Source organism: Oncorhynchus keta, chromosome 3, assembly GCF_023373465.1.
Source record: "Oncorhynchus keta strain PuntledgeMale-10-30-2019 chromosome 3, Oket_V2, whole genome shotgun sequence".
Classification (NCBI taxonomy): Eukaryota; Metazoa; Chordata; class Actinopteri; order Salmoniformes; family Salmonidae; genus Oncorhynchus; species Oncorhynchus keta.
In genome coordinates, this window is record NC_068423.1 from 31684898 (window position 1) to 31711412 (window position 26515).

The window sequence follows — 26515 nt, forward strand, 5'->3', positions numbered from 1 at the left end:
GGGATCCTTCAACAGTCTCCTGGATGGTTGTATATATGGGATCCTTCAACAGTCTCCTGGATGGTTGGATGGTTGTATATATGGGATCCTTCAACAGTCTCCTGGATGGTTGTATATATGGGATCCTTCAACAGTCTCCTGGATGGTTGTATATATGGGATCCTTCAACAGTCTCCACTGGATGGTTGTATATATGGGATCCTTCAACAGTCTCCTGGATGGTTGTATATATGGGATCCTTCAACAGTCTCCTGGTTGTATGGGATCCTTCAACAGTCTCCTGGATGGTTGTATATATGGGATCCTTCAACAGTCTCCTGGATGGTTGTATATATGGGATCCTTCAACAGTCTCCTGGATGGTTGTATATATGGGATCCTTCAACAGTCTCCTGGATGGTTGTATATAACAGTCTCCTGGGATCCTTCAACAGTCTCCTGGATGGTTGTATATATGGGATCCTTCAACAGTCTCCTGGATGGTTGTATATATGGGATCCTTCAACCTTCAGTCTCCTGGATGGTTGTATATATGGGATCCTTCAACAGTCTCCTGGATGGTTGTATATATGGGATCCTTCAACAGTCTCCTGGATGGTTGTATATATGGGATCCTTCAACAGTCTCCTGGATGGTTGTATATATGGGATCCTTCAACAGTCTCCTGGATGGTTGTATATATGGGATCCTTCAACAGTCTCCTGGATGGTTGTATATATGGGATCCTTCAACAGTCTCCTGGATGGTTGTATATATGGGATCCTTCAACAGTCTCCTGGATGGTTGTATATATGGGATCCTTCAACAGTCTCCTGGAACAGTCTCCTGGATGGTTGTATATATGGGATCCTTCAACAGTCTCCTGGATGGTTGTATATATGGGATCCTTCAACAGTCTCCTGGATGGTTGTATATATGGGATCCTTCAACAGTCTCCTGGATGGTTGTATATATGGGATCCTTCAACAGTCTCCTGGATGGTTGTATATATCCTTCAACAGGGATCCTTCAACAGTCTCCTGGATGGTTGTATATATGGGATCCTTCAACAGTCTCCTGGATGGTTGTATATATGGGATCCTTCAACAGTCTCCTGGATGGTTGTATATATGGGATCCTTCAACAGTCTCCTGGATGGTTGATCCTTCAACAGTCTCCTGGATGGTTGTATATATGGGATCCTTCAACAGTCTCCTGGATGGTTGTATATATGGGATCCTTCAACAGTCTCCTGGATGGTTGTATATATGGGATCCTTCAACAGTCTCCTGGATGGTTGTATATATGGGATCCTTCAACAGTCTCCTGGATGGTTGTATATATGGGATCCTTCAACAGTCTCCTGGATGGTTGTATATATGGGATCCTTCAACAGTCTCCTGGATGGTTGTATATATGGGATCCTTCAACAGTCTCCTGGATGGTTGTATATATGGGATCCTTCAACAGTCTCCTGGATGGTTGTATATATGGGATCCTTCAACAGTCTCCTGGATGGTTGTATATATGGGATCCTTCAACAGTCTCCTGGATGGTTGTATATATGGGATCCTTCAACAGTCTCCTGGATGGTTGTATATATGGGATCCTTCAACAGTCTCCTGGATGGTTGTATATATGGGATCCTTCAACAGTCTCCTGGATGGTTGTATATATGGGATCCTTCAACAGTCTCCTGGATGGTTGTATATATGGGATCCTTCAACAGTCTCCTGGATGGTTGTATATATGGGATCCTTCAACAGTCTCCTGGATGGTTGTATATATGGGATCCTTCAACAGTCTCCTGGATGGTTGTATATATGGGATCCTTCAACAGTCTCCTGGATGGTTGTATATATGGGATCCTTCAACAGTCTCCTGGATGGTTGTATATATGGGATCCTTCAACAGTCTCCTGGATGGTTGTATATATGGGATCCTTCAACAGTCTCCTGGATGGTTGTATATATGGGATCCTTCAACAGTCTCCTGGATGGTTGTATATATGGGATCCTTCAACAGTCTCCTGGATGGTTGTATATATGGGATCCTTCAGAGTCTCCTGGATGGTTGTATATAGGGATCCTTCAACAGTCTCTGGATGGTTGTATATATGGGATCCTTCAACAGTCTGGATGGTTGTATATATGGGATCTTCAACAGTCTCCTGGATGGTTGTACTGGGACCTTCAACAGTCTCCTGGAGGATCCTTCAACAGCTGGATGGTTCAGGTACTGGATCACAGTCTCCTGGATGGTTGTAATATGCTGTCTCTGGATGGTTGTATATATGGGATCCTTCAACAGTCTCCTGGATGGTTGTATATATGGGATCCTTCAACAGTCTCCTGGATGGTTGTACTGGGATCCTTCAACAGTCTCCTGGATGGTTGTAAGCTTCAACAGCTCAGGTACTGGATCCTTCAACAGTCTCCTGGATGGTTGTATATATGGGATCCTTCACAGTCTCCTGGATGGTTGTATATGTGTCTCCTGGATGGTTGTACTGGGATCAACAGTCTCCTGGATGGTTGTACAGGAAGCTGTGCTTCAGGTACTGGACAACAGTCTCCTGGAAGCTTGCTAGGTACTGGACACTTCACACAGGAAGCTGTGCTCAGGTACTGGACACAACAGTCTCAGGAAGTATATGGTATCCTTCAACAGTCTCAGGTGTATATGGGATCCTTCACAGTCTCCTGAATGGTTGTACACACTTCAGGAAGCTGTCTCAGGTACTGGACACAACACTCCTGGAAGGTTGTACACTTCACACAGGAAGCTGTATCAGGTACTGGACACACAACAGTCTCACAGGAAGAATGGTTGTATATGGACACAACACTCCTGGAGGAAGCTGTGCCTTCAACAGTCTCCTGGATGGTTGCAGGTACTGGACACACACACAGGAGGCTTCTGGTGATGGGAGCTACACAGACACAGGAAGCTGTGCTCAGGTACTGGACACACACACAGGAAGCTGTGCTCAGGTACTGGACACACACACAGGAAGCTGTGCTCAGGTACTGGACACACACACAGGAAGCTGTGCTCAGGTACTGGACACACACACAGGAAGCTGTGCTCAGGTACTGGACACACACACAGGAAGCTGTGCTCAGGTACTGGACACAACACACACACACAGGAAGCTGGTCTCAGGTACTGGACACAACACACACACAGGAAGCTGTGCTCAGGTACTGGACACAACACACACACAGGAAGCTGTGCTCAGGTACTGGACACAACACACACACAGGAAGCTGTGCTCAGGTACTGGACACAACACACACACAGGAAGCTGGTCTCAGGTACTGGACACAACACACACAGGAAGCTGGTCTCAGGTACTGGACACAACACACACACACAGGAAGCTGGTCTCAGGTACTGGACACAACACACACAGGAAGCTGGTCTCAGGTACTGGACACAACACACACAGGAAGCTGGTCTCAGGTACTGGACACAACACACACACAGGAAGCTGGTCTCAGGTACTGGACACAACACACACACACAGGAAGCTGGTCTCAGGTACTGGACACAACACACACACAGGAAGCTGGTCTCAGGTACTGGACACAACACACACACAGGAAGCTGTGCTCAGGTACTGGACACAACACACACACAGGAAGCTGTGCTCAGGTACTGGACACAACACACACACAGGAAGCTGTGCTCAGGTACTGGACACAACACACACACAGGAAGCTGGTCTCAGGTACTGGACACAACACACACAGGAAGCTGGTCTCAGGTACTGGACACAACACACACACAGGAAGCTGGTCTCAGGTACTGGACACAACACACACACAGGAAGCTGGTCTCAGGTACTGGACACACCACACACACAGGAAGCTGGTCTCAGGTACTGGACACACCACACACACAGGAAGCTGGTCTCAGGTACTGGATATGATGCACTGACACACAGGAAGCTGTGCTCAGGTACTGGATATGATGCACTGACACACAGGAAGCTGGTCTCAGGTACTGGACACAACACACACACAGGAAGCTGGTCTCAGGTACTGGACACAACAGAGTGTCTCAGGTACTGGAACTATGTACAGTATATGCATTGTGGACAGACCAGTGTAGGGCGCGAGATGTGACAAAACATTTGGCAGGTGGGGGAGAGATGGTGAAGGAGGAGAGGGTTTGGCTTGTAGCACTGGGCATGTTGTTATGATATGCATTATCTGATAATTAGGTCCACAGAATTAGACATGTGACATAGCAGCTTCTATGAAGGAAGGAACCTTGGAATGTCTTTGAACTTCCTGGTTTTGGTCCAATGTTAAGCCAGAGTTAGCTAGCTGATAAGCTTGTGTGTGCGGAGAGTCACCAGAAGTAAAATCAAAACACGTCCAACGCGAAAAGTGATAAATATAGTATACTTAATTAGCATTGAAAACGTTTTATCTATTATTTTCTCATTTAAAAAAAAAATCTCTGTCTTTCCCTAGTTTCTGAATCAGTCTTGTAACGTCGGTAGGCTACTGTAGCCTATGCATCAGATGGGGAGAGGCAGGTAGCCTAAAACGGCTGGGGGAAATAACAGTTCTGTTCCAAAACCAGTATAGATCACTTTCATTCCCTGTTGTGATTCTGTTCATGTCATTTGTTTTTCTTCTGTTTCCGGTTCTGTTCCCTGAACCGGTTCAAACCCCCGGTGACAATATTTAATTTGTTATTTTGTTTTTCCCTCCACAGGCGATTTGCCAAAAGGGTGCATGTGGCCTTACCAACAGAGGAGGTAAACCCTTGTTGCATGTTTCCTCTTGTGTAGGACCAACACTGAACGTTGTTATGTCTTGAGTGGTTTACTGGGTAGATTTTAAAAAACAACAATAATAAAAATAAATATATTTTTTTAACCAATGTTATGTTTGCTATCATCACAGACTCGTTTCAAGTTGCTGAAGAATCTATTGGGAAAACATGGACACCCACTCAATCAGAAGGAATTAGCCCATCTAGCAAAGTAAGTTCTCACACTACGCTACTCTAGGCCACCCCCCAGCATAAACCATAGAGATAAAACTATACAACCTAAACATGCTCTAACCGAAATATAAACCTTCTCAGAATGACGGGGGGCTATTCAGGAAGTGATCTTACATCGTTGGCTAAGGATGCTGCTCTTGGACCAATCAGGGGTGAGTAAAGGCCTATCTTTCAGCTTGTCCCAATGGCCAAAAATTATGGCTATGTGCAATAGTAATAGACAATGTACCTATTATACACTATCCGGACAGTTTATTAGGTACGCTCCTACTATATAAAACAGGCATCAAGGCACTCAGGTAATGCTCCACTGAATGTTAGAATGGGCTAAACTAGTGACCTAAGTGACGTTGGGCGTGGTGCGATCGTCGGTGCCAAGCGGACCGGATCCATAATCACTGAAACAGACGCCCTCCTGGGCTTTTCACGCAGGACAGCGTCTAGGGTTTCCTGGGCAGGGTGTCGACAAAACAGAAACATCCAGTCAGCGGCAGTCCTGGTGGGGGAAAATGTTGATGAAAGAGGTGAAAAGGAGAATGGCGCAAGCTAACAGGCAAATGACGGCGCAGTGCAACAGTGATGTGCAGAAAGGCAACTCGGGGGGGAACTCACAACTCAACCGATCCTTGTCATGGATGGGCTGTTGCAGCTGCCAACCACACTGGGTACCACTCCTATCAGCTGAACACAAGAGGAAGCAGCTCCAGTGAACAACGCCATCGCCAACACAAATCAAATCAAATTTTATTTGTCACATACACATGGTTAGCAGATGTTAATGCGAGTGTAGCGAAATGCTTGTGCTTCTAGTACCGACAATGCAGTAATAACCAACAAGTAATCTAACTAACAATTCCAAAACTACTGTCTTATACACACAAGTGTAGGGGGATAAAGAATATGTACATAAAGATATATGAGTGAGTGATGGTACAGAGCGGCATAGGCAAGATACAGTAGATGGTATTGAGTGCAGTATATACATATGAGATGAGTATGTAAACAAAGTGGCATAGTTAAAGTGACTAGTGATACATGTATTACATAAAGATGCAGTAGATGATATAGAGTACAGTGGACAATTGAAGAGTGGAAAACCATTTCCTGGAACGTGACCGTCAGTTCAGTGTATTTGAGTGGCCTGGTCAGTCCCACACCTCGACCTAATAGAGTCTAATGGGATGAGATGGAACGAGCCGTTAGCAGCATGAATGTACTGCCGTCCAATCTGCAGCAACTGCATGATGCCATCACGTCAGCATGGACCGACATCCTTGTGGAACGTTTCCGACACCCTTGTAGAATGCCCCGAATAATTCAGTCCGTTCTGGAGGCATAGCGGAGTCCGTCCCCTGTACTAGTTGGGTGTACCTAATAAACTATCTGCTCGGTGTATATTATAATATTGTAGCAAACTTGAGGGGTGGTTAAGGCCGCTACAGTGTCTTTATGCCTTAACAAGATCGCTAAGTGTTGGGTTAAGGTCGCTACAATGTCTTTATGCCTTGACGAGGTCGCAAAGTGTTGGGTTAAGGTCACTACAATGTCTTTATGCCTTAACAAGGTCGCTAAGTGTTGGGTTAAGGTCGCTACAATGTCTTTATGCCTTGACGAGGTCGCTAAGTGTTGGGTTAAGGTCGCTACAGTGTCTTTATGCCTTGACGAGGTCGCTAAGTGTTGGGTTAAGGTCACTACAATGTCTTTATGCCTTGACGAGGTCGCTAAGTGTTGGGTTAACCTCATAGTCCGCCCCATCCCGTTTCTTTATACAGCCTCAAGCTCATTACCATAACGTTGGGTTAGCGATTTCTAAAAATCGCAAATGAAATGAAATAAATATGCCTGCTCTCAAGCTTATCCTTTTCTTAACAATCCTGTCGTCTCAGATTTTCAAAATATGCTTTAGAACCAGAGAAAATCAATAATTTGTGTAAGAGTGGTGATAGCTAGCTTAGCATTTAGCGTTAGCATTTAGCACGCCATATTCACAAAAAACAGCAAAGGGATCAAATAAAATAATTTACCTTTGAAGAACTTCAGATGTTTCAATGAGGAGACTCTCAGTTACATAGCAGATGTCCAGTTTTTCCTGAAAGATTATTGTGTAGGACACAACGTTCCGTTTGTTACTATGCATTTGGCTACCGAAACTAACCGAAAATTCAGTCACCTACACGTGAACTTTTTTCCGAATTAACTCCATAATATCGACTGAAACATGGAAAACGTTGTTTGAATCAATCCTCAAGGTGTTTTGTCATATATCTCTTCATTGAAATGCCGTCCCTGGAAGCCTGCATTCTTCTCTGATTCGGGTGGAAAAATACTGGTAGCTGACTTTTGCCCAATTTCCACGCAGACACCGTCACACTAATTGTAGTCTCTTATGGTCAATCTTCCAATGATATGCCTACAAATGTCACAATGCTGCAGACACCTTGGGGAAACGATAGGAAGTGTGCGTTCATTCCTGTCGCATTCATGCCATATAAGGCGATCATGGAAAAGTGTTCAGAAATCCTGTTCATTTCCTGGGCGCTCAAACATCTTGGTTTTGCCTGAAGCTTTTGTTCAACGGCACTCACAGTGAAAATCTTTGCAGTTCTGGAAACGCTCAATGTCTTTTTGCAAAACTATCAATTCCAAGCATAGTCTAGCATCTTTTCGTGACAAAATATTGCGCTTAAAACGGGCTACAATGTCTTTTTATCCAAAAATGAAATATTGCCGCTAGAGGACTAACAGGTTAAGGTCTCTACAGTGTCTTTATGCCTTGACGAGGTCACTAAGTGTTGGGTTAAGGTCACTACAGTGTCTTTATGCCTTGACGCGGTCGCTAAGTGTTGGGTTAAGGTCACTACAGTGTCTTTATGCCTTGACGCGGTCACTAAGTGTTGGGTTAAGGTCGCTACAATGTCTTTATGCCTTGACGCGGTCGCTAAGTGTCTTTATGCCTTGCCCCTGATCATGTTTGTTTTGTCTGTTCACACAGAACTGGGACCAGAGCAAGTGAAAAACATGGCTGCTAGTGATGTAAGTTATAACAGCTCAAAGCTATAATAGACTGTCTGACATGAATATATTTCTGTGTATGAAATAGAGAATATATTTCTGTGTATGAAATAGAGAATATATTTCTGTGTATGAAATAGAGAATATATTTCTGTGTATGAAATAGAGAATATATTTCTGTGTATGAAATAGAGAATATATTTCTGTGTATGAAATAGAGAATATATTTCTGCGTATGAAATAGAGAATATATTTCTGCGTATGAAATAGAGAATATATTTCTGCGTATGAAATAGAGAATATATTTCTGTGTATGAAATAGAGAATATATTTCTGCGTATGAAATAGAGAATATATTTCTGCGTATGAAATAGAGAATATATTTCTGTGTATGCTGTTACAGATGCGTAACATCCGCTGCAAGGACTTTGAGGATTCTCTGAAGCGTATTAAGCCCAGTGTCAGTCCCACAACCCTGGACCTCTATGTACGATGGAACACTGACTACGGAGACACTACAGCCTTCTAGAACCATGGAACTAACTCATTTCCCAGCTAGCACATAACGTTCTGAGAACCATATGTCTCTTAGAACGTGGTTGTTGTTCTATGTTTATTTTGCCATAAAACCTTTTCACAACTTTCTGGGAATGGTACAGGGAGCCGCTTGGCTTTGGAACATTCTCAGCACATTTAAGGAACTTGACAAAACATTTTTTTTTTTTGCGGTATTTCATTGCTTTAACCAGAATGTTTCCTAAACGTTCAAACATGGTTACGTTCTGGGAACGTTCTCCAGCTGGTTTGACGTTGGGAATGTTCTAAACTTGTTCAGAGAATGCTAAGAAACAACGTTCTTCTGTGGGAATTTCAGTACTTTAACATAACGTTCCCTTCTGATTGCCTCATGGTTCTATTTAAGAAATACAAATAATAATCTGAGAGCATTAAAACGTTCCATAAAAACCACAAGACAACTTTAACGTTCACAGAACATTCTGAGAATCTTATTTAAAAACATACCGTTCTCAGCGTCAACAAAACGCTCTCTATCCTCTATCTTGTTAATAAGTGTGTTCAGGTGTGTTGGCCGTAACCCACTAATTGGCCATAGCTGATCTTAATGAGTGCTTGTTTCCTTTTGAAACGTGGTCTGTTTTTAAAATGGACTAAAAATGGCACAGCTTCGTATGAGTTTAAAAAAACACGGCATTCCAGCTGCATCCTGGTGGTGCAGTGGACTCATTTCATGGATGAAGAACAGAAGATTATAAGTTTGAATCTCACTGATGCCGTGTCACAATAAAAAATAAAAAAACTGTGTTATGGATGATTTAATACCTGAGCAAATTAATTTCCATGTGTCCTATCTGTGCTGGGAGTTCCAAACAATTAACCTTAAGCTGTGCTGGGAGTTCCAAACAATTAACCTTAAGCTGTGCTGGGAGTTCCAAACAATTAACCTTAAGCTGTGCTGGGAGTTCCAAACAATTAACCTTAAGCTGTGCTGGGAGTTCCAAACAATTAACCTTAAGCTGTGCTGGGAGTTCCAAACAATTAACCTTAAGGTCTGCTGGGAGTTCCAAACAATTAACCTTAAGCTGTGCTGGGAGTTCCAAACAATTAACCTTAAGCTGTGCTGGGAGTTCCAAACAATTAACCTTAAGCTGTGCTGGGAGTTACAAACAATTAACCTTAAGGTCTGCTGGGAGTTCCAAACAATTAACCTTAAGCTGTGCTGGGAGTTCCAAACAATTAACCTTAAGGTCTGCTGGGAGTTCCAAACAATTAACCTTAAGCTGTGCTGGGAGTTCCAAACAATTAACCTTAAGCTGTGCTGGGAGTTCCAAACAATTAACCTTAAGCTGTGCTGGGAGTTCCAAACAATTAACCTTAAGGTGTGCTGGGAGTTCCAAACAATTAACCTTAAGCTGTGCTGGGAGTTCCAAACAACCTAAGCTGTGCTGGGAGTTCCAAACAACCTAAGCAGTGTTATTAAAAGTCCCATTGAAATATTCAGTGAACTTTTTAAGGAAGTTTTTCAGAAACCTCCAAAATAACCTATAATTGCCATTTTCACTGCGCTAATTAAAAAACCCCGGGAAGTATAGACTTTACCATTAAATGCTTCCTTACGAGTCCTTTCCCAACAATGCAGTTTAAAAGTTATACAACTAACAAATAGAAGAAAGAAAAAAAAACTGTGAAAATAAAATAACATTTTTAAAAAATCTTTAAAAAAATGTTTTATCAAGTAACCAGAGTAAAACGTTCTCAGAACCTCCCTGCAACCTAAAAATTAAACCCAGAACAGTCAACGTTTTCACTTCTATTCTCAGAACGTCTTTTTTTATTTTTTTAAATGCTCGGGAAGCATATGGCTTCGTTCCCACAACCATTGTGAAACGTAAACCGTATGTTCCCTTAACTTCCAACGAATCAAATCTGCTAGCTGGGTTAGTTCCATCTGAGACGTGATGGAACCAGGGGTGTGTTCATTAGTGCACACCACCATAGCAAACAGTCTCTCCCAGTTTCAACGTTTTGCTTCAGTTTTGTGGGAGGGAAATTGAGATGCATAGAATAGACCACTGTAGAATTTGATTGGTTAAAAATGTAGAAAATTGCATAGAGACAGGAATTACGTTCTGATTTGTTGATATTGTTGTATTGACTGCCATGAGAGTTGAACTTCTACTACTGTGTATATAGCTACTGCTTAAAGACAGGATATTACCCCCCCACCCCACCACCCCTTACTACTGTGTATATAGCTACTGCTTAAAGACAGGATATTACCCCACCCCTTACTCCCATATTGCCTCCTCAAGGTGTCGAAAGCGTTCCACAGAGAAGCTGGTCCATGTTGACTCCAATGCTTCCTACAGTTGTCACAAACCGGTGCACCTGGGGCCTACTACCATACCCTGTTCAAAGGCAATTAAACCTTCTGTCTTGCCCATTCACCCTCTGAATGGCACACACACCCAATCCATGTCTCAAGGCTTAAAAAAAAAAACATATTTAAAAACAACAACAAAAATCTGATTTGAAGTGGATTTAGCAAGTGACATCAATAGGGTATCAATCACCCTGTCATGGAAAGAGCAGTCGTTCCTAATGTTTTGTCCATTCAGTGTACATGACAGCTAGTGAAACCACGGCAACTCTCTAAACAAAGAGTTTTAGAATGGACGGCCGGCAGGGTAGCCTAGTGGTTAGAGTGTAGGGTCGGCAGGTAGCCTAGTGGTTAGAGTGTAGGGACGGCAGGTAGCCTAGTGGTTAGAGCGTTGGACTAGTAACCGGAAGGTTGCAAGTTCAAACCCCTGAGCTGACAAGGTACGAATCTGTCGTCCTGCCCCTGAACAAGGCAGTTAACCCACCGTTCCTAGGCCGTCATTGAAAATAAGAATGTGCTCTTAACTGACTTGCCTAGTTAAATAAAGTTAAAATAAAAAAATAAACTAGTCCTGAACATCTCTAAAACTAAAAGATTATTGTATTTGGTACAAATCATTCTTCGCAAGTTCGACACCTCCTCTGAATCTGGCAATGAATAAGTGTGGCTGTTGAGCAAATTGAGGAGACTTAGCAAGAAGTTATCACCTTTTTAAAACCAAGGCTCAGCAACGAGATTCAACCGCGGGCCTATCCCTATGTGTTCATGTAAGTCTGTCTATGTTCGTGTGTTTACAGACTAAAACACTTTACAATGTTTAATGTATTTTTCGTTATTTGTCGAACCCCAGGAAGATGGGCTGTCGCTATTTATGGGGGATCCCAATAAAGTCATAAAGTTGCATCCTACAGCTCCAGATTTCTGATCGATATGATTGATTGATTGATTGATTGATTGATTGACTTATTTTGTAATGTAACTGATGATCCGTTTTGGTTTTATTCCCATCATCCTCTGATTTGCTGTCTACATCTTACAAACTTCATCTGAGGCTGGGGGGGGGGTCCCAACTCATTCCATGGAGGGGTGGGGGGTCCCAACTCATTCCATGGAGGGGTGGGGGGGGTCCCAACTCATTCCATGGAGGGCTGGGGGTGTCCCAACTCATTCCATGGAGGGCTGGGGGTGTCCCAACTCATTCCATGGAGGGCTGGGGGGTGTCCCAACTCATTCCATGGAGGGGTGGGGGGTGTCCCAACTCATTCCATGGAGGGGTGGGGGGGTCCCAACTCATTCCATGGAGGGGTGGGGGGTGTCCCAACTCATTCCATGGAGGGCTGGGGGGTGTCCCAACTCATTCCATGGAGGGCTGGGGGGTGTCCCAACTCATTCCATGGAGGGCTGGGGGGGTGTCCCAACTCATTCCATGGAGGGCTGGGGGTGTCCCAACTCATTCCATGGAGGGCTGGGGGTGTCCCAACTCATTCCATGGAGGGCTGAGAGGCTGCTGGTTTCAGTTGTTTCCTTTCAGTTCAATTAAAATCGGAACACCTTCCGGGTGGCGCAGTGGTCTAAGGCTGTGCCACCAGAGACTCTGGGTTCGTGCCCAGGCTCTGTTGCAGCCGGCCGCGAACGGGAGGTCCATGGGTCGTCCGGGTTAGGGAGGGTTTGGCTGGTAGGGATGTCCTTGTCTCATCTCGCACCAGCGACTCCTGTGGCGGGCCGGGTGCAGTGCGCGCTAACCAAGGTTGCCAGGTGTACGGTGTGTCCTCCGATATACTGGCTTCCGGGGGGGACTCATGACTCTCGGCCTTCGTCTCGTTACGAGTCCAACGCTCTAACCACTAGGCTACCCTGCTGCCCCATGATTCCTTGGTCTACATATTTCTATCTGAACATCCCAAAATGTTGTGTCATGGTATTGGGTGTTTTATAACTCATAAGTAACATTTTGTTAATTGATCAATCAAGTACAAGGGAGGAGTCACGCTGCCCTCCGTGGAATGATGAGTTTCACACCTGTCGGCCAAAGGATGATTTCACTGAGAATGATTATATCGGCCGGTCACTCAGCTGCTGTAACTGCCACTGGAGGGGGTTGGAATGGCTTGTCTTCCAACTAGAGGGGGTTGGAATGGCTTGTCTTCCAACTAGAGGGGGTTGGACTGGCTTGTCTTCCAACTAGAGGGGGTTGGAATGGCTTGTCTTCCAACTAGAGTGGGTTGGAATGGCTTGTCTTCCAACTAGAGGGGTTGGAATGGTTTGTCTTCCAACTAGAGGGGGTTGGAATGGCTTGTCTTCCAACTAGAGGGGTTGGAATGGCTTGTCTTCCAACTAGAGTGGGTTGGAATGGCTTGTCTTCCAACTAGAGGGGGTTGGAATGGCTTGTCTTCCAACTAGAGGGGTTGGAATGGCTTGTCTTCCAACTAGAGTGGGTTGGAATGGCTTGTCTTCCAACTAGAGGGGTTGGAATGGTTTGTCTTCCAACTAGAGGGGTTGGAATGGTTTGTCTTCCAACTAGAGGGGTTGGAATGGCTTGTCTTCCAACTAGAGGGGTTGGAATGGCTTGTCTTCCAACTAGAGTGGGTTGGAATGGCTTGTCTTCCAACTAGAGGGGGTTGGAATGGCTTGTCTTCCAACTAGAGGGGTTGGAATGGCTTGTCTTCCAACTAGAGGGGGTTGGAATGGCTTGTCTTCCAACTAGAGTGGGTTGGAATGGCCTGTCTTCCAACTAGAGTGGGTTAAAATGGCTTGTCTTCCAACTAGAGGGGTTGGAATGGCTTGTCTTCCAACTAGAGGGGTTGGAATGGCCTGTCTTCCAACTAGAGTGGGTTGGAATGGTTTGTCTTCCAACTAGAGGGGGTTGGAATGGTTTGTCTTCCAACTAGAGGGGGTTGGAATGGCTTGTCTTCCAACTAGAGGGGTTGGAATGGCTTGTCTTCCAACTAGAGGGGTTGGAATGGCTTGTCTTCCAACTAGAGGGGTTGGAATGGCTTGTCTTCCAACTAGAGGGGGTTGGAATGGCCTGTCTTCCAACTAGAGGGGTTGGAATGGCCTGTCTTCCAACTAGAGTGGGTTGGAATGGTTTGTCTTCCAACTAGAGGGGGTTGGAATGGCCTGTCTTCCAACTAGAGTGGGTTGGAATGGTTTGTCTTCCAACTAGAGTGGGTTGGAATGGCTTGTCTTCCAACTAGAGGGGGTTGGAATGGCTTGTCTTCCAACTAGAGGGGGTTGGAATGGCTTGTCTTCCAACTAGAGGGGTTGGAATGGCTTGTCTTCCAATGGCTTGTCTTCCAGAGGGGTTGGAATGGCTTGTCTTCCAACTAGAGGGGGTTGGAAGGGCCTGTCTTCCAACTAGAGTGGGTTGGAATGGCTTGTCTTCCAACTAGAGGGGTTGGAATGGCTTGTCTTCCAACTAGAGTGGGTTGGAATGGCCTGTCTTCCAACTAGAGTGGGTTGGGTGGAATGGCTTGTCTTCCAACTAGAGGGGTTGGAATGGTTTGTCTTCCAACTAGAGGGGGTTGGAATGGTTTGTCTTCCAACTAGAGGGGTTGGAATGGCTTGTCTTCCAACTAGAGGGGGTTGGAATGGCTTGTCTTCCAACTAGAGGGGGTTGGAATGGCTTGTCTTCCAACTAGAGGGGGTTGGAATGGCTTGTCTTCCAACTAGAGGGGGTTGGAATGGCTTGTCTTCCAACTAGAGTGGGTTGGAATGGCTTGTCTTCCAACTAGAGGGGGTTGGAATGGCTTGTCTTCCAACTAGAGGGGGTTGGAATGGCTTGTCTTCCAACTAGAGGGGGTTGGAATGGCTTGTCTTCCAACTAGAGGGGGTTGGAATGGCTTGTCTTCCAACTAGAGTGGGTTGGAATGGCTTGTCTTCCAACTAGAGGGGGTTGGAATGGCTTGTCTTCCAACTAGAGGGGGTTGGAATGGCTTGTCTTCCAACTAGAGGGGGTTGGAATGGCCTGTCTTCCAACTAGAGGGGGTTGGAATGGCCTGTCTTCCAACTAGAGGGGGTTGGAATGGCCTGTCTTCCAACTAGAGGGGGTTGGAGTGGCCTGTCTTCCAACTAGAGGGGGTTGGAGTGGCCTGTCTTCCAACTAGAGGGGGTTGGAGTGGCCTGTCTTCCAACTAGAGGGGGTTGGAATGGCCTGTCTTCCAACTAGAGGGGGTTGGAATGGCCTGTCTTCCAACTAGAGGGGGTTGGAATGGCCTGTCTTCCCACTGGAGGGGTTGGAATGGCCTGTCTTCCAACTAGAGGGGGTTGGAATGGCTTGTCTTCCAACTAGAGGGGTTGGAAGGGCCTGTCTTCCAACTAGAGGGGTTGGAAGGGCCTGTCTTCCAACTAGAGGGGGTTGGAGTGTCCTGTCTTCCAACTAGAGGGGTTGGAGTGTCCTGTCTTCCAACTAGAGGGGTTTGGAATGGCTTGTCTTCCAACTAGAGGGGGTTGGAATGGCTTGTCTTCCAACTAGAGGGGGTTGGAGTGGCCTGTCTTCCAACTAGAGGGGGTTGGAGTGGCCTGTCTTCCAACTAGAGGGGTTTGGAATGGCCTGTCTTCCAACTAGAGGGGGTTGGAGTGGCCTGTCTTCCAACTAGAGGGGTTGGAGTGGCCTGTCTTCCAACTAGAGGGGGTTGGAATGGCAAGGTCTTCCAACTAGAGGGGTTGGAATGGCAAGGTCTTCCAACTAGAGGGGGTTGGAAGGGCCTGTCTTCCAACTAGAGGGGGTTGGAATGGCCTGTCTTCCAACTAGAGGGGGTTGGAATGGCCTGTCTTCCAACTAGAGGGGGTTGGAAGGGCCTGTCTTCCAACTAGAGGGGGTTGGAAGGGCTTGTCTTGTGTGAAAATAAACCAATGTTTTGTTTTTAATCGTGTGATGTTGTTATGACACAGAGACGCGTCTAAAGAAGAATCCACTCTGAAAGTTTTGTTTTGTGTGTCTCAAAATTGTATCCACTGTTGCTCTGCAATAACCTATCCTGAAAGACAATACCATGGGTAATTCAATGTTACCTTACGAGGCCCCGACTGACTACTTCTAGTTTTCTGTCATACCTGATAATGAATTGGTGTCATAGATCTAAATCAGTCCCCTGCTTAAAGGGGAACAATGAAAACGTTAAGTGGAACTGGCTTCAAGGTCTTGAATTTGAGGATACTGATACGACACGCTTGGGACTCACTCAGAGAACATATCCCAGGTCTTGTAGCTAGATGGCGCCACAGTGCTAGTTTGCTCAACTTCTCAATAGCTGCGCTTAACCCCATCTCAAAACACACAGTGAACCACAACACAAACGGATTCATATTAACATGTAGGTCAGAGATTCTTATATGTCCTTTTGCATAAGGTTGTATTTCTGTTGTACATTCCTGTCCAACTTTGCTGAGCACAGTACATCAGGAAGGACGTTTTCTGGTTGGTTGGCTACCATAGGTTGACTGAGGAGGCTGGATGAGGTGTGCAGGTGTGAGTATAAATCACAAGTGGGGTGGGTTCGGTTTTGGGGAGTGTGTGTGTGTGTGTGTGTGTGTGTGTGTGTGTGTGTGTGTATCAGGTCGTCATGAATCACATATGTGTACAGTGCCACATCCCCAACCCAGCCTCCTACCTGTCCCTGTGTAGTCCTCAGCCCTCCTACATGTCCCTGTGTAGTCCTACCTGTCCCTGTGTAGTCCTCAGCCCTCCTACCTGTTCCTGTGTAGTCCTCAACCCTCCTACCTGTCCCTGTGTAGTCCTCAGCCCTCCTACATGTCCCTGTGTAGTCCTTCTACCTGTCCCTGTGTAGTCCTTCTACCTGTCCCTGTGTAGTCCTTCTACCGGTCCCTGTGTAGTCCTTCTACCTGTCCCTGTGTAGTCCTTCTACCTGTCCCTGTGTAGTCCTCAACCCTCCTACCTGTCCCTGTGTAGTCCTTCTACCTGTCCCTGTGTAGTCCTCAAACCTCCTACCTGTCCCTGTGTAGTCCTTCTACCTGTCCCTGTGTAGTCCTCAACCCTCCTCCTCTGTCCCTGTGTAGTCCTTCTACCTGTCCCTGTGTAGTCCTCAACCCTCCTACCTGTCCCTGTGTAGTCCTTCTACATGTCCCTGTGTAGTCCTCAGCCCTCCTACCTGTCCCTGTGTAGTCCTCAACCCTCCTACCTGTCCCTGTGTAGTCCTTCTACATGTCCCTGTGTAGTCCTCAGCCCTCCTACCTGTCCCTGTGTAGTCCTTCTACCTGTCCCTGTGTAGTCCTTCTACCGGTCCCTGTGTAGTCCTTCTACCTGTCCCTGTGTAGTCCTTATACCTGTCCCTGTGTAGTCCTTCTACCGGTCCCTGTGTACTCCTTATACCTGTCCCTGTGTAGTCCTTCTACCGGTCCCTGTGTAGTCCTCAACCCTCCAATCGGTCCCTGTGTAGTTCTTCTACCTGTCCCTGTGTAGTCCTTCTACCTGTCCCTGTGTAGTCCTTCTACATGTCCCTGTGTAGTCCTCAACCCTTCTACCTGTCCCTGTGTAGTCCTTCTACCGGTCCCTGTGTAGTCCTTATACCTGTCCCTGTGTAGTCCTTCTACCGGTCCCTGTGTAGTCCTTCTACCGGTCCCTGTGTAGTCCTTATACCTGTCCCTGTGTAGTCCTTCTACCGGTCCCTGTGTAGTCCTCAACCCTCCTACCTGTCCCTGTGTAGTCCTCAGCCCTCCTACCTGTCCCTGTGTAGTCCTCAACCCTCCTACCTGTCCCTGTGTAGTCCTCAGCCCTCCTACATGTCCCTGTGTAGTCCTTCTACCTGTCCCTGTGTAGTCCTCAACCCTCCTACCTCTCCCTGTGTAGTCCTTCTACATGTCCCTGTGTAGTCCTCAACCCTCCTATCTGTCCCTGTGTAGTCCTCAGCCCTCCTACCTGTCCCTGTGTAGTCCTCAGCCCTCCTACCTATCCCTGTGTAGTCCTTCTACCTGTCCCTGTGTAGTCCTCAGCCCTCCTACCTGTCCCTGTGTAGTCCTCAGCCCTCCTACCTGTCCCTGTGTAGTCCTCAGCCCTCCTACCTTGCCTCTGTGTAGTCCTCAATCCTCCTACCTGTCCCTGTGTAGTCCTTCTACATGTCCCTGTGTAGTCCTCAACCCTTCTACCTGTCCCTGTGTAGTCCTTCTACTTGTCCCTGTGTAGTCCTCAGCCCTCCTACCTGTCCCTGTGAATCCCTCAGCCCTCCTACCTGTCCCTGTGTATCCCTCAGCCCTCCTACCTGTCCCTGTGTAGTCCTCAGCCCTCCTACCTGTCCCTGTGTAGTCCTCAGCCCTCCTACCTGTCCCTGTGTAGTCCTCAGCCCTCCTACATGTCCCTGTGTAGTCCTCAGCCCTCCTACCTGTCCCTGTGTAGTCCTCAGCCCTCCTACCTGTCCCTGTGTAGTCCTCAGCCCTCCTACCTGTCCCTGTGTAGTCCTCAGCCCTCCTACCTGTCCCTGTGTAGTCCTCAGCCCTCCTACCTGTCCCTGTGTAGTCCTCAGCCCTCCTACATGTCCCTGTGTAGTCCTCAGCCCTCCTACCTGTCCCTGTGTAGTCCTCAGCCCTCCTACATGTCCCTGTGTAGTCCTCAGCCCTCCTACATGTCCCTGTGTAGTCCTCAGCCCTCCTACCTGTCCCTGTGTAGTCCTCAGCCCTCCTACCTGTCCCTGTGTAGTCCTCAGCCCTCCTACCTGTCCCTGTGTAGTCCTCAGCCCTCCTACCTGTCCCTGTGTAGTCCTCAGCCCTCCTACCTGTCCCTGTGTAGTCCTCAGCCCTCCTACCTGTCCCTGTGTAGTCCTCAGCTCTCCTACATGTCCCTGTGTATCCCTCAGCCCTCCTACCTGTCCCTGTGTAGTCCTCAGCCCTCCTACATGTCCCTGTGTAGTCCTCAGCCCTCCTACCTGTCCCTGTGTATCCCTCAGCCCTCCTACCTGTCCCTGTGTAGTCCTCAGCCCTCCTACCTGTCCCTGTGTAGTCCTCAGCCCTCCTACCTGTCCCTGTGTAGTCCTCAGCCCTCCTACATGTCCCTGTGTAGTCCTCAGCCCTCCTACCTGTCCCTGTGTAGTCCTCAGCCCTCCTACCTGTCCCTGTGTAGTCCTCAGCCCTCCTACCTGTCCCTGTGTAGTCCTCAGCCCTCCTACCTGTCCCTGTGTAGTCCTCAGCCCTCCTACCTGTCCCTGTGTAGTCCTCAGCCCTCCTACCTGTCCCTGTGTAGTCCTCAGCCCTCCTACCTGTCCCTGTGTAGTCCTCAGCCCTCCTACCTGTCCCTGTGTAGTCCTCAGCCCTCCTACATGTGCCTGTGTAGTCATCAGCCCTCCTACCTGTCCCTGTGTAGTCCTCAGCCCTCCTACCTGTCCCTGTGTAGTCCTCAGCCCTCCTACCTGTCCCTGTGTAGTCCTCAGCCCTCCTACCTGTCCCTGTGTAGTCCTCAGCCCTCCTACCTGTCCCTGTGTAGTCCTCAGCCCTCCTACCTGTCCCTGTGTAGTCCTCAGCCCTCCTACCTGTCCCTGTGTAGTCCTCAGCCCTCCTACCTGTCCCTGTGTAGTCCTCAGCCCTCCTACATGTGCCTGTGTAGTCCTCAGCCCTCCTACCTGTCCCTGTGTAGTCCTCAGCCCTCCTACCTGTCCCTGTCTAGTCCTCAGCCCTCCTACATGTCCCTGTGTAGTCCTCAGCCCTCCTACCTGTCCCTGTGTAGTCCTCAGCCCTCCTACATGTGCCTGTGTAGTCCTCAGCCCTCCTACCTGTCCCTGTGTAGTCCTCAGCCCTCCTTCATGTCCCTGTAGGATATGTATTATGTACCGGTGTCTTCATGTTTGTGCATGTCCTCTTCAGGGAGAGGTCAACAGCACTGATGATGACGTCAGTTATGATAAGCAGCTTGATCTCACGGACTCTCTCTCTCCAAGTGCCATACGTCAATAAAGAGTGACGGGGGTCAGCTGCTGTCGTTCAGGTCGGACGGAGTCTGTTACAGAACGTCAACGTCTTAAAAACCCTTCTGCGTTGAAGAGCAGATCCTCGTCAAATCAATCTCACTCAAACGATTCTCTTTTCCCCATGTCAGTCAGTCAGTTAGAGGTGAGGCCTGAAGTTTGACATAAAGTTTATTTTGGGCTGTTTGTTTTTGTGACCTCATGACCGCTGACACATAGAAAATTATAGATGACCCTCCATTTGGAAAAATGTTACCATACCTCTATCCTCCTGATTCCTGCTTACAAGCAACAACTCAAACAGGAAGTATCAGTGACTTGCTAAATATGTAGCGGATGCTAAGCTACAGGACTGTTTGGCTAGTACAGACTGGAATATGTTCCCGGGATTCATCAGATGGAATAGAGGAGTTTACCACATTAGTCATCGACTTCATTAATAAGTGCATCGATGACACGTCACAAGGGGCTGCTGAGGGAATGGCATCAAACACATGAAAACTATATGATGTATTTGAAAACTGTGTCTGAATGATGTATTTGATACTATATATATTTCCTCTAATTTCCGCCTCTAGCCACTAACCACAAGCTCGTCCTCCCCAGTTAAGGTGCTACCAACCTCCTGTGTCGTACGTACATATCCCAACCAGAAGCCATGGGTTACAGGCAACATCCACACCGAGCTAAAGGCTAGAGCTGCCGCTTTCAGGAAGCGGGACACTATTCCGGACAGTTATATGAAATCCTGCTACGCCCTCCGACGTACCATCAAACAGGCAAAGCATCAATACAGGACCTTGATCGAATCCTACTACACTGGCTTGCAAACTATCATGGATTACATAGGGAAACCCAGCCGTGAGCTGCCCAGTGATGCGAGCCTACCAGGGGTACTAACTACTGTACCTTCTTTGCTCGTTTCGAAACAACACTGAACCATGCATGAGAGTTCAGTCACTTTATCCCTAACTGTATATACATACACTGCATGGCCAAAAGTATGTGGACACTCCTTCAAATTAGTTGATTTGGTTATTTCAGCCACACCCGTTGCTGCCAGATGTATTAAATCGAGCACACAGACATGCAATCTCCATAGACAAACATTGGCAATAGAATGGCCCGTACTAAAGAGCTAAGTAACTTTCAACGTGGCACCGTCATAGGATGCCACCTTTCCAACAAGTCAGTTTGTCGAATTTCTGCCCTGCTAGAGCTGCTCCGGGTCAACTGTAAGTGCAGTTATTGTGACGTGGAAACATCTAGGAGCAACAACGGCTCAGTCGTGAAGTGGTAGGCCACACAGACTCACAGAATGGGACTCTGTGTGCTGAAGCACATTACACGTAAAAATGGTGTGCAATTTGTGTTGCAACACTCACTTCCGAGTGTCAAACTGCCTCTGGAAGCAACGAAGCACAACAACTGTTTTGTCGGGAGCTTCATGAAATGGGTTTCCATGGCTGAGCAGCCGCACACAAGCCTAAGATCTATGTTAATATGGATGCTACCATGATTATGGATAATCCTGAATGAATCGTGAATAATGATGAGTGAGAAAGTTACATCAGCATAAATATTATATACCCAAGAAAATGCTAAAGGTTAGAGTAAAGGTAAAGGTCAGAGTTCGTTAAGGTAAAGGTCAGAGTTCGTTAAGGTAAAGGTCAGAGTTCGTTAAGGTAAAGGTTAAGAGTTCATTAAGGTAAATGTTAGAGTTCGTTAAGTTAAAGGTTAGAGTTCGTTAAGTTAAAGGTTAGAGTTTGTAAGGGAAGTCCCCCCTGTATTGGACAAAAATGAATGGCAAGTCATTGGCATCGGACAAACCATATACACATTGGCCAATACCACCCAATTCGGCGTTGATTCATGCAAAGTGTATTGCAAATGCCATATGGCAATTGCCAGTTGTAACACTTTAAAAATTCAACAGGGGGCAAATGCGCTCCACCGGGGTTTTTCATATTGGATATGTAACCCAAGTCAATGTCCAAAAGTAAAATTTTGAAAAAATGAAATTTTTTTCAAAAACTTATCACCCCTTAAAAAAGTGCTTTCTGGACCGTTTTTCGAAATTCTTTCGATTTTTTTGTCAATTACACATGTGTAAGAACTGTATGAATATACTTTTGTCCAATTTTATTATCATAATTTTTTTTTTTTTTTTTTTTTTTACATGCGCATAAGGAATATGTTTTGTCCAATTCCAATATGATTTCATAGGAAGTCAAAAGTCAAAAGTCAAAAATGTCAAAATTTTGTAAAAAAGTGCTTTCTGGACCGTTTAAGAACTGTATGAATATACTTTTGTCCAATTTTATTATCATAATTTTTTTTTTTTTTTTTACATGCGCATAAGGAATATGTTTTGTCCAATTCCAATATGATTTCATAGGAAGTCAAAAGTCAAAAGTCAAAAATGTCAAAATTTTGTAAAAAAGTGCTTTCTGGACCGTTTAAGAACTGTATGAATATACTTTTGTCCAATTTTATTATCATAATTTTTTTTTTTTTTTTTACATGCGCATAAGGAATATGTTTTGTCCAATTCCAATATGATTTCATAGGAAGTCAAAAGTCAAAAGTCAAAAATGTCAAAATTTTGTAAAAAAGTGCTTTCTGGACCGTTTAAGAACTGTATGAATATACTTTTGTCCAATTTTATTATCATATTTTTTTATATATTTTTTTAAATTGTGAATAAGGAATTTTTTTGTGGGCCAAATGACATAAGAAATTTGACATGCTCAAAAATCCTGCAGAAATGCAAAATTGACTGGCCTGATGAACTCGGGATGGCCGGGCAGTGATAGTTGTACATTTCCATCACTCGTTGTGTTGACTTCATCATGTCCATTTTGTGATGTTTTTCACTATATAATCATATTGCAAGTGCACGTGCATTTGCAATATGGTTCAATGGACAATTACTATATGAAATTTGACATGCTCAAAATCCTGCAGAAATGCAAAATTGACTGGCCAGATGAACTCGGGATGGAAAAAGGAGCAACTATCACTGTCAGGCCATCCTGTGTTCATCTGGCCAGTCAATTTTTCATTTCTGCATGATTTTTGAGCATGTCAAATTTCATATGGTAAATGCACATTGAAACATATTGCAAATGCACGTGCATTTGCAATATGTTTCAATGTGCATTTACCATATGAAATTTGACCTTGCTCAAAAATGCAAAATTGACTGGTCTGATGAACACAGGATGGCCGAGCAGTGATAGTTGTACATTTCCATCACTCGTTGTGTTGATTTCAACATCTCCGTTAGGTGATGTTGTTTCACTATAGAATCATATTGTAAGTGCACGTGCATTTGCAATATGTTTCAATGTGCATTTACCATATGAAATTTGACCTTGCTCAAAAATGCAAAATTGACTGGTCTGATGAACACAGGATGGCCGAGCAGTGATAGTTGTACATTTCCATCACTCGTTGTGTTGATTTCATCATGTCCATTAGGTGATGTTTTTTCACTATAGAATCATATTGTAAGTGCACGTGCATTTGCAATATGTTTCAATGTGCATTTACCATATGAAATTTGACATGCTCAAAAATGCAAAATTGACTGGTCTGATGAACACAGGATGGCCGAGCAGTGAGAGTTGTACCTTTCCATCACTCGTTGTGTTGATTTCATCATGTCCATTTGTTTATGTTTTCTCACTTTTGCAAAGTCACTGTGCATTTGCAATATGGTTCAATGGGCATGTACCATCACGAATTTGTCATGCTATAAAAATCCTGCAGGAATGCGAAATTGACTGGCCTGATGAACACAGGATGGCCTGGCAGTGATAGTTGTTCCTTTCCATCACTCGTTGTGTTGATTTCATCATGTCCATTAGGTGATGTTTTTTCACTATAGAATCATATTGCAAATGCACGTGCATTGTTGTGCAACTGGTAACCCAAAAATTAAAATATGGTTGTAAATGCATTTACCGGGACTCCTATTATCCATGCCCGCTATGGGAGTACCCTACTACGGCCCTCTATCTATGGGGGCAGTCCGGAGTGCTTTATGGACTGTTTAAAATATTCTGATGGATACGCATTGTTGTGCAACTGGTGATTGAAAATAGGCACCTGGTAACCCAAAAATGAAAATATGCTTGTGAATGCATTTACCGGTCATTCTGATATTAATGCCCGCTATGGGAACACAGGATGGCCGGGCAGTGATAGTTGTTCCTTTCCATCACTCGTTGTGTTGATTTCATCATGTCCATTAGGTGATTTTTTTCACTATAGAATCATATTGTAAGTGCACGTGCATTTGCAATATGTTTCAATGTGCATTTACCATATGAAATTTGACCTTGCTCAAAAATGCAAAATTGACTGGTCTGATGAACACAGGATGGCCGAACAGTGATAGTTGTACATTTCCATCACTCGTTGTGTTGATTTCATCATGTCCATTTGTTTATGTTTTCTCACTTTTGCAAAGTCACTGTGCATTTGCAATATGGTTCAATGGGCAGGTACCATCACGAATTTGTCATGCTATAAAAATCCTGCAGGAATGTGAAATTGACTGGCCCGATGAACTCGGCATGGCTGGGCAGTGATTCTGGTTCATCTCAATGGCTCGTTAGGGTTGATTTCAGAATGTCACTTTTGGTGATGGTACCTCACCGTTTAAACATATTGCTAATGTACAAAAGTCAACTAGCAAGTCAGTGTCCACCAGTCAATTAGATGTCATTCTGACACCAAACTGATACAAATTGACACTAAACCCACTTTTTCCAACCTGTTTAGTAGCCAACTATCACACACTTCAGAGCTGGCCCAAAATTCACAACGCCTTTGGTTCAAACCATTAAAAAACATAAAACATGTAGTTACGTTCTAGCTGCGGGTCCATTTCTTATGTTACGTGTAGGCCTAGCTGAGGCGACCCCGAATCCTAAGTTTCGGCTCGATCGGTCATTTGGTGTCCGAGCAAAACCCTAATTGGTGCTGAAAATCCACTTTTTCCATGACTTGCTACGGGGTCCTTGAATGAGCTATCGGACAGAAACGTTGGGGTCTGTCTATATGGGCCGAGACGGTCGCAATGCACCTAGTCTTGTGTCTCTGAGACATTTCTAAATGTCGCCATTTTCGTAATGGTCAAAATGAATTGAAGTCATTGCAAATGTACGAAGCTGTTTCTCGGTCCGAGAACCGTCTAGAGCCACGTAACTCACCACGCACTATCGACCTGAGGTCTAGAACAGGATTCTAAAGTTTCGGAACTCTAGGTCTGACGGTTCTTTTTAGCTCGAACAAAGCTAACTATTGGAGGCACTGTCTGTCTCTACAAACCCCAATACGTCCCTCCTTCCAAGTTGTGTGTCTGTGTGATTTAGTTTTCCTTTGAAATTTTATGGGAAAAATGACTGATTTACAGTTCATGGGGGTTGCCTAATCACACATATGAAGTTTTGGACAGATCTGACTTTTTTAACCCCTCGAAACAGCCCCTGAGACACCAATTAAGGCACTTCCGGTTGGCACAGGAAGCTATAAGTCAACACATATCCTCACTGGGCTATGCTTTTACAGAATCCTGAGTTTTAAGTCCTTACGTTAAGAATTGACTGATTTACACAGGGTTGAATGCACTATGTCTATCAAACTGCAGGCAGGTAATGGAAAAACACTTTTAGGGTGATTTTAACCACTTCCGGTTGGTCCAGGAAGCTTAGAATCAACACAGGTAGACCCCATACTGTCCTGATGGACTGTCATCAAAGACAGGTTCATACGGCATTCATAACCCATATAGACTTCAGGTTGAATTTAGGGGTAAAGGCAATGTATTCCTATGGGGAGAGAAGTCAATGCAAACTCTTTGAAGTAAACACCTTCTTTTAACTATTAAGGGTTAATGCCACACGGTCAACGTTAGGCTTGCACGGATCGGAAGGACCTTAGGAACGTACCTGAGGTCGAATTGTGCTTCTCACCCTAACGGTTCTCTCACTGTCACCCAAAAGCAAATGACGTTGTGGGGCAGGCTTCATTTTGGGCCTACTTTTCTAATGGTCGCTGCGCTCAGACCGAGCGAGCTACGGTCAAGCGGGATATCTCGTTGAACTCGGCACGGCCTAGAGATTATGTTTATGCCATTGCCTGCTCTCTGTGTCTTTAAGAACCACACTTTTTCACTCCATCCTTGCTGTGTGTGCGTGTGAGAGCTTTTCTTTGACATCTGCTGGGAGAAATGACTGATTTACAGTTTAGGAGGGTTACCTGGTCACACATATGAAGTTTTGGAGAGATGTGACTTTTCTAACCCTTCAAAACAGACAGTGTGACCCAATTAAAGGCACTTCCGGTTGGCACAGGAAGCTATAAGTAAACACATGTCTTGATTGACATAAACACTTACAGAATCCTGAGTTTTAAGTCTTTAAGTTAAGAATTGACTGATCTATGATCTACACAGTGTTGAATGCAGTCATTTTCACCTTTGAAGGTTATGTACATCAAAACTCCTTTTGGGTCAATCTAACCACTTCCGGTTGCTCCAGGAAGCTTAGAATCGACACAGGTAGACCTCATAGTGGTCTGATGGACTGTCATAGAAGACAGGTTCATAAGGCATTCATAACCCACATAGGCTTCAGGTTGAATTTAGAGGTGCAGGCAATGTATTCCTATGGGGAGAGAAGTCA

The 26515-nt window shown here is 45.4% G+C and overlaps 1 protein-coding gene across 1 annotated transcript in view; it reads left to right on the plus strand.

The window, feature by feature from the left end:
* Window positions 1-11822, plus strand: part of LOC118379652 (spastin-like) — a 30472-nt gene extending 18650 nt beyond the window's left edge. The window contains exons 11-16 of the mRNA XM_052496501.1: window positions 2891-2938; window positions 4710-4752; window positions 4901-4980; window positions 5085-5155; window positions 7996-8036; window positions 8419-11822. Of these exons, the coding sequence (XP_052352461.1) occupies window positions 2891-2938; window positions 4710-4752; window positions 4901-4980; window positions 5085-5155; window positions 7996-8036; window positions 8419-8544 (409 nt within the window). The 3' untranslated portion in view covers window positions 8545-11822. The remainder of the gene's footprint in view (window positions 1-2890; window positions 2939-4709; window positions 4753-4900; window positions 4981-5084; window positions 5156-7995; window positions 8037-8418) is intronic.
* The last annotated feature ends 14693 nt before the right edge of the window (window positions 11823-26515 follow it).